Genomic DNA, 14308 nt, shown 5'->3' on the forward strand with positions numbered 1-14308 from the left:
ATCTTCACTCTGAGGGTGGGGAGGCTCTGGCACAGGGTGCCCAGAAAGGTTATGGAAGCCCCATCCATAGGGGTGTTCAAGGCCAGGTTAGATGGGGATTTGGGTAACCTGGTTGGGAAACTTTCAAAATGGTTTGAGGAAACATCAGCTCTGAAACACTTGTTTATGGAGTAGTCCTTGTTGCTGTTGTGTTTTATGTAGTAGCTTTTGTCTTAACTTTCCAGTTTGTGAGAAAGAGAAATAATTTCTTCCATCACCTCTTTTCCCATTTGGATTCTGATTATTTCAACTAATTACCTCATCAAAACCCTCCAGAACTTTTCCATTTGGTTTGCAAGTTATCCTTGAATTCAAAGAGTTAACCAGCAGTGGAAAGGAAGATGGATGGTATGGTTTTATGCTCTGATCAGCTTTAGAAGAAAAAAAAGCATGAATAATTAACTGGGAGTCACTCAGAGCCCACATCATTCCATATAAAATATAATAGAAAGGAATAAAATGATGATGACAGTATTATTTGGATGCAAAAAACCCCCCACAAAACAACCCCAAACAAATCCCAAACCATTAATGTTTTGTTTCCTGAATGTTTTGTTTTTTCTCCAGTGTGTGGACCAGTTGACAAGGATCCAAGCTGAATTACAAGAGACAGTAAAAGATTTAGCTAAAGGCAAAAAGAAATATTTTGAGACTGAACAGATGGCTCAAGCGGTGCGGGAGAAAGCTGATATTGAGGCCAAGTATGTTTTTATAATAGCATATGTATAAATAATTCCATGTGTGTAAAGCAGATTTGTACTTGTATTAGTTGTTACATTTGATATTGTTTTAGAAGATAGATAATTGCTTTCAATGAGCTGGTGCCAGTGGTGCGGTGTTTTTGCTGTGGTTCCATACATGTTTGTCAGCGGTTCGTGCTTCTGCCCTGCTAGTCAAGTGTCATTTAGGATGGTTTCTTTAGGAAAGAAGTCACAAAATCAAAATCACTTAGGTTGGAAGAGACCTTCAAGATCATAGAGTCCAACCACAGCCTAACCCTGCCTGGTCCACCTCTAGACCATGTCCTCAAGGACAACATCTACACGCCTTGTAAACCCCTCCAGGGATGGTGACGCCACCACCCAGCCTGTTCTGATGCCTGACAACCCTTTCAGTACAGAAATTCTTCCTGATACCCAACCTAAATCTCCCCTGGTGCAATATGAAGACATTTCCTCTCATCCTATCGCTTGTTACCTGATAGAAGAGACTGAGCCCTACCTCTCTACACCTTCCTTGCAGGTAGTTGCAGAGAGCCATAAAGTCTCCCCTCAGCCTCCTTTTCTCAAGACTAAAAAGCTCCAGGTCCCTCATCCGGTCCTCATAGCACTTGTGCTCTAAACCCTTTACCAGCTTCATTTCCTTAGAATGGTCAAGGGCTGGAAAGGACCTCAAAGATCATCAAGACCCAACCCCCCTGCTATGGGCAGGGACACCTCTCACCAGACCAGGCTGCTCAAGGCCCCATCCGACCCGGCCCTGAACACCTCCAGGATGGGGGCAGCCACCACTTCCCTGGGCAGCCTGTGCCAGGGCCTCTGCACCCTCAGAGGGAAGAATTTCTTCCTAATACCCAACCTAAGTCTCCACCCTTCCAATTTAAACCCATTCCCACTCGTCCCATCACTCCAGGCCCTTCTAAAACATCCCTCCACAGCCCTCTTGAAGGCCCCCTTCAAACTTGTTTAGTTTAGTTACTTGTTAGTCAAACTAAGAGCTTTCATTTGACTTTTTCAGGGGACACTGTGCAAGCTGGCACTCTTTTTGATATTAAAAGTTGCTTACTTCCTTTTTTTATCCACAGATCTCAAATTTGGTATCAGTCCATTTGGATAGGGAGAGGGGATGGGATGATGTTTTCCATTTTTGATGATAAAGCTTTGATGCTTTCAGGTTTTTATGCTCCTTGATGTCCAAAGGAGGTTGATTTCCTTCCTTTCAGGAAAGCAGCTCACTCACATGCTTTCAGTTTGGAGTGTGGCCTCTCTGAGTTTGGAGTTTCCCTTGTCCTTTTTGCAAGTTTCTTTCTTTTTCTTTTTTTTTTTTTTTAAATTTAAGAAATTCCTCAAGAGCTGATCTTAGGAAAGGAAATTACCATTTCATATGGGAATTTTTCTGTCTTTTGCTGTGTGAGGGATGGATGAGGAAGAGAAGAACTTTAATATGATTAGTTGTAATTCCCCAAGAAAGTAAAAATCTAAACAAAAAACAAACCAAATAATAAACCTGACCAAAAACGTGAGTGTGGGAATTTAGAGACTGATTTATACTGCAGTAATGTCCAGATGAAAATAGCTATTTACTTGATGTACTGTTCCTGATGGCATGGAGCGGTAGGATGAGGAGTGCTGGGTTTAAACTGGAAAAGGGGAGATTTAGGTTGGGCATTAGGAAGAAATTCTTCCCTCTGAGGGTGGTGGATCCCTGGCCCAGGTTGCCCAGAGAGGTGGTGGAGACATTCAAGGTCAGGCTTGCTGGGGCTCTGAGTGACCTGCTCTAGTGAAGATGTCCCTGCTCACTGCAGGGAGTGGGACTAGATGGCTTTCAAAGGTCCCTTCCAACCTAATGCAGTCTGTGATTCTATGATTTTATTTTCTTCCTTGCTTTTTCACCACTGTTTTTCAAGCAGCTAATAAATTCCCTCTCTAATTTCTTTGTCTTAAATCCAAACGTGAGAATTGGACCAATTCTGATTTTAACAGTCTGTGTGTGTACACGGGTACTCCTCCTGCTTGCTGGAATTTATTTACCAATGATTTTCCATTAATAGTCCAGCAGACAATCAGTAGCTCTACAGCTCTTGTTTAATTGCCACCAAACACCAAAATAACTTGAGTTACAGCCCCATCTGATCTCCTTCTCATGATATATTTAAATTTTGTTCAGATTGAAGCTGTGCAAAGGATTTCTTCACATGGAGTGAAGGTGCTGCTGATGTAGCTCAGCAGAATTTGAAATCATAGAATCATAAAATATCCTGAGTTGGAAGGGACCCATAGGGATCATCGAGTCCAACTCCTGATTTAGTATTTTCCTTGATCCTCAAGCTTTTCTTAAAGCTCTACAGATAACATGTTCAAGCATAAAAAGCTACTGAGATGAAATTCTGGCAGAAGTTAAGTGCTATGTTTTTGTGGAAAGGTTATAAGACAGTAATCTCTTCTTTTAATTCTTATTTTAGGTCCAAACTTAGTCTTTTTCAGTCAAGAATAAGCTTGCAGAAGGCGAGTGTAAAGGTGAGTATAACAAAAAACCCTGTAATGTATCTTACAGTCATGCTTTGCAGCTAATTTTAGGAGGCACAGGACCAAAGTTGTCTGGAATCTAGAAATGACTGACATTTCAGAAGACATATTGTCAGAGCAAATGATGAGATAAGAGCAGACTCTTTCAGCAGTCAGGCTGCAGAATTACATACAACCAAATTTACAAAGAATTGGGTTTTTTTCTACTGGGAGTTACAACTCTTCTCTCAAACCCGCATGTGAAATTACCAGCTGTGGGAGAGAAGAATTCATTTAAATCCCCTTATCATTAACAAAGCTGCTAATACAGTCAGAACTCTAATAGCTTAATAGATACATATGCATGTTAATTTACTATTAATATGTGTTTGGTCATTTAAGCTCTCATTAGTACCTGTCTTCTAACTTCCATCTCTTGTCGTAGTTAAAAGCACGACGATCTGAGTGTAATGCCAAGGCTATCCATGCAAGGAATGATTATCTTCTCACTTTGGCAGCTGCTAATGCACACCAAGATCGCTATTATCAAACAGACTTAGTAAACATTATGAAGGTAAGGATGCTAATTTATGTCTGGGAGTTGGGGAGCATGAAAACAGGGGAAGCATGAAATCTAGGGTTGTCTCACAACAGCACCGTTGACTTTTCTGATGCGCTGCAATAGGTGAGAGCACAGTTTGGCAGAGAGATCCCATGGCTGTGTGCAGGATCTATCATTCCAATTACCAAGCCCCAAAGCTAAGCAGTTGCTGTCACTTCTATATTCTTCATTTTCTTTTTTCCCCCTGGATAAAAGAATCAAGTTTGTAAAACTAAGACCTGCATTTTCCTGTTGGTAATTGACCTTAAGTAGCAGGAGATTTTTTAGTTCTTCAGTAGAAGATCCCATAATTCTTTTTTCTCTTTAGTCATCTGATCAGAAGATATCTTTCTGTTATGATTAATGAAAAAATAATCATTAAATATCTTGGTTTGTATTTTAGAGAATAGCAAATGGGCATTGCTGTATTCACCCATGTCAAGTGAAGAGTAGATACTTGAACTCATAGGAAATGACACACTTACAAAGTTCAAAGACAATTGCTGTCAGTTTTGTGTGTTTGGTTTTTAATATCATCCTAGAATCACTATTCCCTTAACTTACAGCTAAATCATAAAATTTGTAAAATTGGTTATTTAAAGCGAAGTCAGAAAATATGTTGGTGCATTTAATGTATTGGCATTTTCAGAGTTTATTTAAATCTGCTACCCACAAACCATTTCCAGGTGATACAATCAGGGATGGCAACTTAGAAGTTTGTAATTTGCATTTTAAATGGCTTTATTGAAGAACTATCACTGCATTCTAACAAGTAACTGTGTTATCAGCGTGCTTTTGCATACTGGGGGGCAGAAAAATATTGATCTGGGAAGCAGGCAACCCAAGTAGAAAATGAGAGCATCAAACGAGGCATCTGAGGGATTCTTATATGCAATTCCATGATATCTTGACTAATTTAACAAGTCCTGTGCCAATATGTGTGTGCCTCCTAGAGTAAATGGGCCTCCTAGAGTTCTGGGCTCCCTGGTATAAAAAAGACAGGGATCTCCTGGAGAGAGTCCAGCGGAGGGACACTTAGATGATGAAAGGCCTGGAGCATCTCCCCTGTGAGGAAAGGCTGAGTGAGCTGGGGCTGTTCAGCCTTGAGAAAAGAGGACTAAGGGGGGACCTTATTAATGTTTATCAATATCTGAAGTATGGGATGCAGGGGGAATGGCCAGCCCCTTTTCAGTGGTCTGTGGAGACAGGACAAGGGGCAGTGGCTGCAAGTTAGAGCATAGGAAGTTCCGTGCCAACGGAAGAACTTCGTCCCGGTGAGGGTGAGGGAGCCCTGGGACAGGCTGCCCAGGGGTGTGTGGAGTCTCCATTTCTGGAGATATTCCAGCCCCGTCTGGACACCAACCTGTGCGACCTGTCCTAGGGACCCTGCTTTGACAGGGGGGTTGGACCTGAAGATCTCTCGAGGTCCCTTCCAACCCCTATGATTCTGTGATTTTATGATTCTAAATCACAGCCTGTGTTAGAAATTCAGTCCTGTGCCCAATATCTGACTTCCTGATAGGCTGAATCAGATCTGGGTATCTCAGAGGCATCGCAGAGCCAGCTCTTGAGGCAATGAGCCCGTCTTTCTGCTATGTGTGTATGTGTTGTAGTGTTTTTCTGCTAGTAAAACATGAATATTTGAGCTGATTAAATGTTTGGTACATGGGAATGGTTATAAAGTAAATATTTCCTTATAATACTGAAGATAAAGTTATTAATTGATGCTTATGGAAGATAATTCCATACCTACATGCATGGTTGGCTGTCATCAGTTAATGCTCTTGGTTGGAAGCAATGCCAGAAGCGAATTTAATGTTCACAAGAAAACAAACAACTCAGTCAAGTTGAAAGAATGAAAAATAGAGCCAATAGCCCGGGTAGAATTACATCTGTCCCTGCTCATGGCTGCTGTCATCTCAGGGCACTGGAATACCAGCTCTGCAGAGGGATTCTTGTTTCCTCTATGTGTGTCTGGCACACATAGATGGTTTTGGTTGGAAAAGGCCTTCAAGATCATCAAGTGTAACCATCTGTCCAGCCCTACTAGGTCCACCAGTAGACCATGTCACCAAGTACGACATCGTCTTTTAAACCCCTCCAGGGATGGTGACTCACCCACCTCCGTGGGCAGCCTGAGACAATAACTGACAGCCCTTTCAGTACAGAAATTGTTCCTAATATCCCACCTAACCTTCCCCTGATGCAACTTCAGGCTGTTTCCCCTTGTCCTGTCACTGACTACCAGGGAAAAGAGACCGACCCCACCTCACTACAACCACCTTTTAGGTAGTTGTAGAGAGCGATGGGATCTCCCCTCAGTCTCCTTTTCTCCAGACTAACCAATCCCAGCCCCCCCGCCAGCTGCTCCTCATAGGACTAGTCCTCCAAACCCTTCACCAGCTTTGTAGCCATTCTCTGGATACACTCAAGCATCTCAATTACTTCTTGTAGTGAATATCCTTGCAGCAGAGTCATTCTCAGAGAGAAAAACTCAAAGGCAAGGTCTCCAAGTGAAATGGTGGGGAAAATGCTCAGGGAAATGAAGTGTAACCTGTCCATGGGCTCTGACTGCATTCATCCCAGAGCTCTAATGTAAATTCAAATGTGAAACTGCTAAAATACAAAAACCAGTGTGTAACTGGAGCTAAAACCTATCTCGGTGCCAAGAGAAACCAACAAGCGTGTGCCAGCCTTTGAAATCCAACTTCCCTACCAGGCAGGCTGATAAAACCAGTGCAGTGATGTACAGGGTCGGTTCACACATAGATAGATACAGAATCACAAGGTTGGAAAAGACCTTTAAGATCCAGTATGATGATATACGATGAGGTGGGAGCAGTCATCAGGATTTGTTTTTGAAGAGGGAAAGTGTCCTGCACAAAAGAAACCTTGAAGGACTCAGTAAGCCTGGGGATAAGGGTGATTCATCTGATTTAACATCTCACATTTGCCAGGAGCTCTCAACAAACTTCCCACTCAGTCTCTGCTTACGTAAAAGAACAGCGTTGGTACAGGTAGGGCAGTGAGGGTTTTCTCATAGATAAATAACTGATAAAGAGATGTAGAAGATGTGAGATTAAAGTAAATACTTGGGTTTTCTTAGGGAAGATTTACTGACAAGGTCTTGGTTTCCTTCTTCCCTTTCTTCTCCTCCTGAAATGAGTGTGGGAACTGTGCTGTTTAACGTTTCAAAAATAGTTTTTTATCAAGAATAGTGTGGCCAGTAGGTCTGGGGAGGTGATTGTGCCCCTGGACTGGGCATTGGTGAGGCCACATCTCGAGTACTGTCTTCAGTTCTGGGCTCCTCATCATAAGAAAGACATTGAGGTCCTGGACTGTGTCCAGAGAACCAGGCTGGGGAAGGGGCTGGAGGGCAAATCCTCTGAGGAGCGGCTGAGGGAGCTGGGGGTGTTGAGCCTGGAGAAGAGGAGGCTGAGGGGAGACCTTCTCAGCACCTCCACTGACCTGCCAGAAGGGTGCAGAGAGGTGGGCGATGGTCTCTTCAGCCAGGGGACAGGAGATGGGACAAAGGGAAATGGGCTCAAGCTGCCCCAGGGCAGGGTCAGCTCAGATGTGAGGGAAAAGTTCTTCCCTGGCAGAGTTGTGAGGCTGTGGAACAGGCTGCCCAGGGAGGGGGCTGAGTCCCCACCCCTGGGGGTGTTTAACAGAGGGGTAGATGAGGTACTGAGAGATCTGGGTCAGCATAGGACAGGAACAGTTGTACTTTTCCAACCTTGTGATTCTGTGACTCTGTATGATTCTGTAGCATCTCAAACATCAAATGACTTAGTTATTGAGTATCTACTCTTTTGGGATGAGTTCTGCAAATCCAACCTCCACCCTGTAGATCAGGTGAGATTTCTGCAACCCATACCATCTATAGTGATAACCCACACCATGTATAGTGAGATACAACTCTCTGGTGTGTTCACAGTGGCTGGAAGACAGATGCTTCCCTGATCAATACCCTCCTCAGCTGGACAGGGGAGAGAAGATCCTGTGAAAGGCCTGTGGGTTGAGATAAGGGCAGGGAGAGATCACTCACCAATTAGCATCAGGGGCAAAACACGCTCAACTTAGAAATTAATTTATTACCAAGCAAAACAGAGTAACAAGAAATAAACTCACATCCTAAACCAGCTTCCCTCCACTCCTCCCTTTTTCCCAGGCTTAACTTAACCAACAGTTTCTCTCTCTCCTCACACCCAGCAGAAGCTGATGGGAAGTGGGGTTATGGTCCAACATGGGGTGGCCTTCTCTGAACCCTCTCAAACAGTTCCACATCTTTCTTGTATTGGGGCCCCCAGCTGTGGACACAGGACTCCAGCTGTGACTTCACAAGGGCTGAGTGGAGAGGTACAATTTCCCTGTCCATGCTGGCCACCCCTCTTCTGAGGGTGAAACTTCACACCACCGTTAAGAGCAAGGAGTGGTGGTGATGTTTTTGCAGTCTCAGTGTTGGTTTATGCTGGCACGAGGTATTTGTGAAAGAGTTGTTGGGAAATTGTTACATATGTTAGGCTGGTTGTTCCACATTCAGAAGAAGTTGGCGTTGGTGGTATTCCTGGTATCTGACTCAGGCTGCTGCTGTACTGTCCTGGGATGAGTGAACCACAAATACATGTCGTGGCCTTATGTAGCTCTCTGTAACAGGCCACAGATGGACATTTTCATGAGGAGGATCCCCGCTGATGTAGAACTTGGAGCATTTCCAGTTGTTAAGGTTACTTCAGTTTGCAGTAGTTTTATGCAGAAAGAAGAAAAACAATATTCACTTTTGTGTGTGTGTAACTGTGAAAGAGCCTTCACTGAGATGCTCAGAACATATAAAATGCTTTTAGTGTCTCTAAGAATTGAGAATTACTTCTCCTGTGCCATCCCAGTGTATCAGTCAAACCACTGTATGAAAAGCAAACCCATTATACATCTCCCTACAGAAAAATATGAATCCTATCACCTTTTTCTATGTGACAGAATCACAAGGTTGGAAAAGAACTTTAAGATCATCAGGACCAACCGTCACTGTCCTGTGCTAAACCATATCCCTAAGTACCTCATCAACCCATCTGGTAAACACACCCAGGAGCAGGGACTCATCCCCCTCCCTGGGCAGCCTGTTCCACACACATTTCCCTCCCATCTGAGCTGACCCTGCCCTGGTGCAGCTTGAGCCCATTTCCCCTTGTCCCATCTCCGGTCTCCTGGCTGAAGAGACCATCTCCCACCTCTCTGCACCCTCCTGTCAGGTCAGTGGAGGCGCTGAGAAGGTCTCCCCTCAGCCTCCTCTTCTCCAGGCTCAACACCCCCAGCTCCCTCAGCTGCTCCTCACAGGATTTGTCCTCCAGGCCCTTCCCCAGCGTGGTTCTCTGGACATGCTCCAGGATCTCCATGTCCTTCTCGTGATGAGGAGCCCAGAACTGGACCCAGCACTCGAGGTGAGGCCTCACCAGTGCCCAGTCCAGAGGCACAATACCCTCCCCAGACCTACTGCCTGCACTATTTTTGATACAAGCCAGGATGCCATTGGCCTTCCTGGCCAGCCGGGCACACTGCTGGCTCATGTTCAGTCACCCAACACCCCCAGGTCCTTCTCTGCCTGACAGCTCTCCAGCCAGTCTCCCCCAGCCTGTAGCGCTGCTCGGGGTTGTTCTGTCCCATGTGCAGCGCTCTGCTCTTGGCCTTGTTAAACTTCATCCCATTGGTTTCAGCCCATCGGTCCGGTCTGCTCAGGTCTCTTTGAAGAGCCTCCTTACACTCAACAGGCAGATCAACACTTCCTCCCAGCTTACTATCATGTACAAACTTACTGAGGGAAAATTCAATCCATCCTTTTTGCCCAGAGTTTACATCAGGATATAGCAATGTCCTGTTGCACACCTGAGCTCTGCATTTCAATCTCTGTAGTCAAACTGAAGATAAAACCAAACCAAAACCCCACCAACACATAGACTAAATCACTGTAATGCTTTATTCTTGGCTGGTTTCCCTACAAGCTGCGTAGGAAGAGTTTCCATCACCTGATCATGAAGGTGGAGGCTGCAAACCCTTCTACGCCTAAGTTGTCTGTCTGGTGCTCAGGCTCCTGCGGAAGTTTAACCTGAGGTCAGAAGGAAGTGGGAGGCGACAGTTGAAGTAGAGTCGGGGCTGTTTTGAGAACTTCCTTTTTGGAAACTTTATTATCACTGTGTTTCATTTTTAAATGTTCTGCTCTTAACTCCTCTATAAGGTAGGGACAGGAAGATGATCAGAGGACTGGAGCATCTCTCCTATGAAGAGAGGCTGAGGGAGCTGGACTTGTTCAGCCTGGAGAAGAGAAGGCTGTGGGGGTGCCTCGTTGCAGCCTTCCAGCCCCTGATGGGAGCAGAGAAACAGGAGGGGAATCACCTTGTTAATGAGCAGAGACTGGCAGGACAAGGGGGATGGGGTGAAGCTGAAGGGGGGAAGGGTTAGATGGGATATCAGAGGGAAGTTCTTTGCAGAGAGAGTGGTGAGGGGCTGGAACAGGCTGCCCAGAGAGGTGGTGGATGCCCCGTCCCTGGAGGTGTTCAAGGCCAGGTTGGATGGGGCCCTGGGCAACCTTGTGTAGCTCCAGGCCTGGAGGTTGGTGGCCCTGCCTGTGGCAGGGGGGTTGGAACTTTGTGATCCTTGGGTTCCCTTCCAACCCAGACCATTCTGTGATTCTATATCTCTTGTGAACTGCCTCTGAATCATGACCCACCTCCAATTGTGGCTTTCTAAAGCAACTTGCAATGAGGAAGTGGTGATGTAAAACAACAAAAGGAGGCGCCATGACCATTTGAAATAATTCCGGGGTTATTTTTTTGTAGAGAGAGAGAACTAAAACCAGTTTCAAAGTCTAAAGCTTTTATTGAGGGCACAAGCACCAGCTCAGCAGTTTGTTCCATTACAGCCTGTGGCAGGTGGGTACACGTGTGTGCACACGAGTCACCGGGCTCAGGGCTGCTGAGTTTCACGTGAACCAAGGTCTTGGAAACAATGGCAGAGCTTTTAATCACAGAATGATGGAGGTTGGCAGCGACTTCTGGAGATCATCCAGTCCAACCCCTGCCAGAGCAGGATCACCAGAGCAGGTGACTTTGTTTCTCTGGTATGTTTTAAAATCTGTTGCTCTTCAGGGTTTCCCTGTTTGTGCTTCTATTTGAAAGTTGGAATCCTTAAAACTATTCTGTATAGCTGGGTCATCCATGGAGCTTCATGGTCTGCTCTGGCGGGGGGGGTGGACTAGATGATCTTTCAAGGTCCTTTCCAACCCCCACCATTCTGTGGTCCTGTGATGTCAAACATCGTCACCTTGGTAGCTAAACATTTTAATGATCCGGAACGGTGTCGTAGGGTATAAGAAAACCAAAAACCAGATCGAGAAGTGACCACACCAAACAACTGGCAATCAAGTGGCAATCAAGTGTGACCTTAATGTTGGGTTATGGTTTACAGATAGTGATGCATTTTTCTTAATGAACAGCGAAAAATTCCCCCTTGGGTAGTGAACGGTAGCAACAGGTATGTCTACATCTCACTGTTGGTTTTTAAAAAAAGGTATTTCTTATTATAAATTCAGTAATCACAGAATCACAAGGTTGGAAAAGAACTTTAAGATCATTGAGTCCAACTGTTCCTGTCCTGTGCTAAACCATATCCCTAAGTACCTCATCTACCTGTCTGTTAAACACACCCAGGACCAGGGACTCAGCCCCCTCCCTGGGCAGCCTGTTCCACAGCCCCACAACTCTTCCAGGGAAGAACTTTTCCCTCCCGTCTGAGCTGACCCTGCCCTGGTGCAGCTTGAGCCCATTTCCCCTTGACCCATCTCTTGTCCCCTGGCTGAAGAGACCATCGCCCACCTCTCTGCACCCTCCTGTCAGCTCAGTGGAGGCGCTGAGAAGGTCTCCCCGTCAGCCTCCTCTTCTCCAGGCTCAACACCCCCAGCTCCCTCAGCCGCTCCTCAGAGGATTTGCCCTCCAGCCCCATCCCCAGCCTGGTTGCCCTTCTCTGGACATGCTCCAGGACCTCCATGTCTTTCTTGTGGTGAGGAACCCAGAACTGGACCCAGCTCTCCAGGTGTGGTTTACCTCGTTCAGTCTTCTCTGTTTGACGACTGTGTCAGAGGAATAGTGTTAAAAGCCACTGTGCTTTCCTATTTTCTCCCTTTCTGATTTCCATAAGGATTTTCATATTGTTTTAAGTATCAGTCACCTTTTTCTGTTTGTTCTGTACTTTCCCATTTGCTTGACATGAGGAAGTGTGGTTGTATACTTTGGCTCTCGTTCGTGAGCAGAGTTCTTGTAGTGATAAGGCAGGTTTAAATAAAAACTTCATGTTACATAATTTCCCCAGACCAGATCATTACTTACACGTGTGCAACACTGAAACACTTTACAGTGCTGCTTTTATTTGAGAGATTGTTTTTTAAAATTACAGGACAACATCTCAGCCTGGTTTTAAGCTCAGTCTTAAGAGAGGAAGGGCTTCTGAGAGAGGAAGAAAGAGATCTGGCTGGTTTCTGAGCAGTGAGCTGGCAGTCATGGGAATCGATGAGTAGTTTTTGAGCCATTGCAAGAGTAACTGTAGTACCTGGAGCACATGATGAGGATGGAGATGCTGAGAATACTGGGATTGCTCAGCCTAGAAATGAAAAGGAAATCCTAACAGCCTGGAGGACACACAGCTGCCTGGTGCAGAAGACGCTGTGGAGAAGACCAAGCCAGGCTATTTTATTTTTGAAGGTGATGGTGTGGTGGGTGAGGAACAAATTGGAACACAGGAAATTCTGATTAAATGTAAGGACAGTTTTGGCATGAACATGGTTAGCAGTTCCAGGTCCTGCCCTTATGTCACAACAACCCCAGGCAACGTAACAGGCGTGGACAGGAGTGGCTGGAAAGCTGCCCAGCAGAAAAGGACCTGAGTTGGGTGACAGCTGGCTGAATGTGAGCCAGCAGTGTGCTTGGGTGGCCAAGAAGCCCAAAGGGATCCTGGCTGGTGTCAGCAGTGGTTTGGCCAGCAGGACCAGGGCAGGGACCCTCCCCTGGCCCCGGGCACTGGTGGGGCTGCTCCTCAAGTGCTGGGGTCAGGATTGGGCCCCTCACTCCCAGAAGGACATGGAAGGGCTGGAGCATGTCCAGAGAAAGGCAGTGGAGCGGGGAAGGGGCTGGAGCACAAGGCTGATTGGAGTGCCTGAGGGACCTGGGGGATTTGTCTGGAGGAGGCTGAGGGGAGACCTGTAACTCCCTGGAAGGAGGGGGTAGTGCGGCAGGGGTTGGTCTCTTCTTTCAGATAACCAGCAATAGGACAAGAGGAAACAACCTCAAGTTGTGCCAGGGCAGGTTTAGGTTGAATATTAGGGAAAATGTCTTCACTGCAAGGGTTGTCAAGCATCGGCCCAGGCTGCCCAGGGCAGTGATGGAGTCCCCGTCCCAGGAGGGATTTGAAAGTCATGTAATTGTGATGCTTGGGGACATAGTTTAGTGGTGGCTTTGGCAGTGTTGGATTAGTGGTTGGACTCAATCTCAAGGGTTCTTTCCAAGCAAAATTATTCTATTTTATTTATTCTGTGGTGAAACAGAAGCAGGGACTTGGGGAGGGGAGGAATGGCATACCCTGGAGACATTCAGAACCTGCCTGCACACAACCTTGAGCAACCTGGTCTATTTGATGAGCAGAGGTTGGACTGATATCTCCCTTTCAACCTAAATTATTCTATACAGTTCTGTGAAACATCTTGTGTTTCAGTGGAGCTGAGCTGCCATCTGTGCTTTCAGCATCATCATCCTCTGCTCTTGCTGAGACCCTTTAATGATCATCTAAAACACATGTAAATCCACACTCCCAACATGACTTGGACACAAATGTGATTCAGCTGAGGCTGGCAGAGTTTAGAGAAATGACCCAAATTTGAGGACTTGGTGGTTTTCAGTTAATAATTTGATTTATGCCCAGAATAGGGGAATCAACTCTTTAAAAGGATAGATAATGGCAGGACAAGGGGGATGGAGTGGAGCTGAAGGAGGGAAGGGTTAGATGAGATATTAGGGGGAAGTTCTTTACAGAGAGAGTGCTGAGGTGCTGGAACAGGTTGCCCAGACATCTGGTGGATGCCCCATCCCTGGGGGTGTTCAAGGCCATGTTGGATGGGGCCCTGGGCAACCTTGTGTAGCTCCAGGCCTGGAGGTTGGTGTCCCTGCCTGTGGCAGGGGGGTTGGAACTTTGTGATCCTTGGGGTCCCTTCCAACCCAGACCATTCTATGATTCTATGAAATTAGGAGGTTGGGTACAGCAAACAGTTTTTTCCACTGATGACTTTTTGACTTGAGAAGTATGTTGACAGTAGCTGAACGTCTTAAGTCGTCTCAGGAATGTTATCCTAGCATGTTTGGTATAAATAAAGGGTTAACATTTGCATGAGTGCGTATTTCTGCAGCCT

General features: G+C 45.8%; 1 protein-coding gene across 1 annotated transcript in view; it reads left to right on the forward strand.

The window, feature by feature from the left end:
• The window catches only part of FCHSD2 (FCH and double SH3 domains 2), a gene marked incomplete at its 3' end in the record, with an annotated part of 184739 nt that overhangs the window by 97423 nt on the left and 73008 nt on the right, over nucleotides 1–14308 (forward strand). Inside the window, exons 6-8 of the mRNA XM_084266759.1 lie at nucleotides 607–740; nucleotides 3221–3275; nucleotides 3709–3837. Coding sequence (XP_084122885.1) covers nucleotides 607–740; nucleotides 3221–3275; nucleotides 3709–3837 — 318 coding nt within the window. The remainder of the gene's footprint in view (nucleotides 1–606; nucleotides 741–3220; nucleotides 3276–3708; nucleotides 3838–14308) is intronic.

Source organism: Gallinula chloropus (assembly GCF_964237585.1).
Source record: "Gallinula chloropus genome assembly, chromosome: 1".
NCBI classification, from domain to species: domain Eukaryota; kingdom Metazoa; phylum Chordata; class Aves; order Gruiformes; family Rallidae; genus Gallinula; species Gallinula chloropus.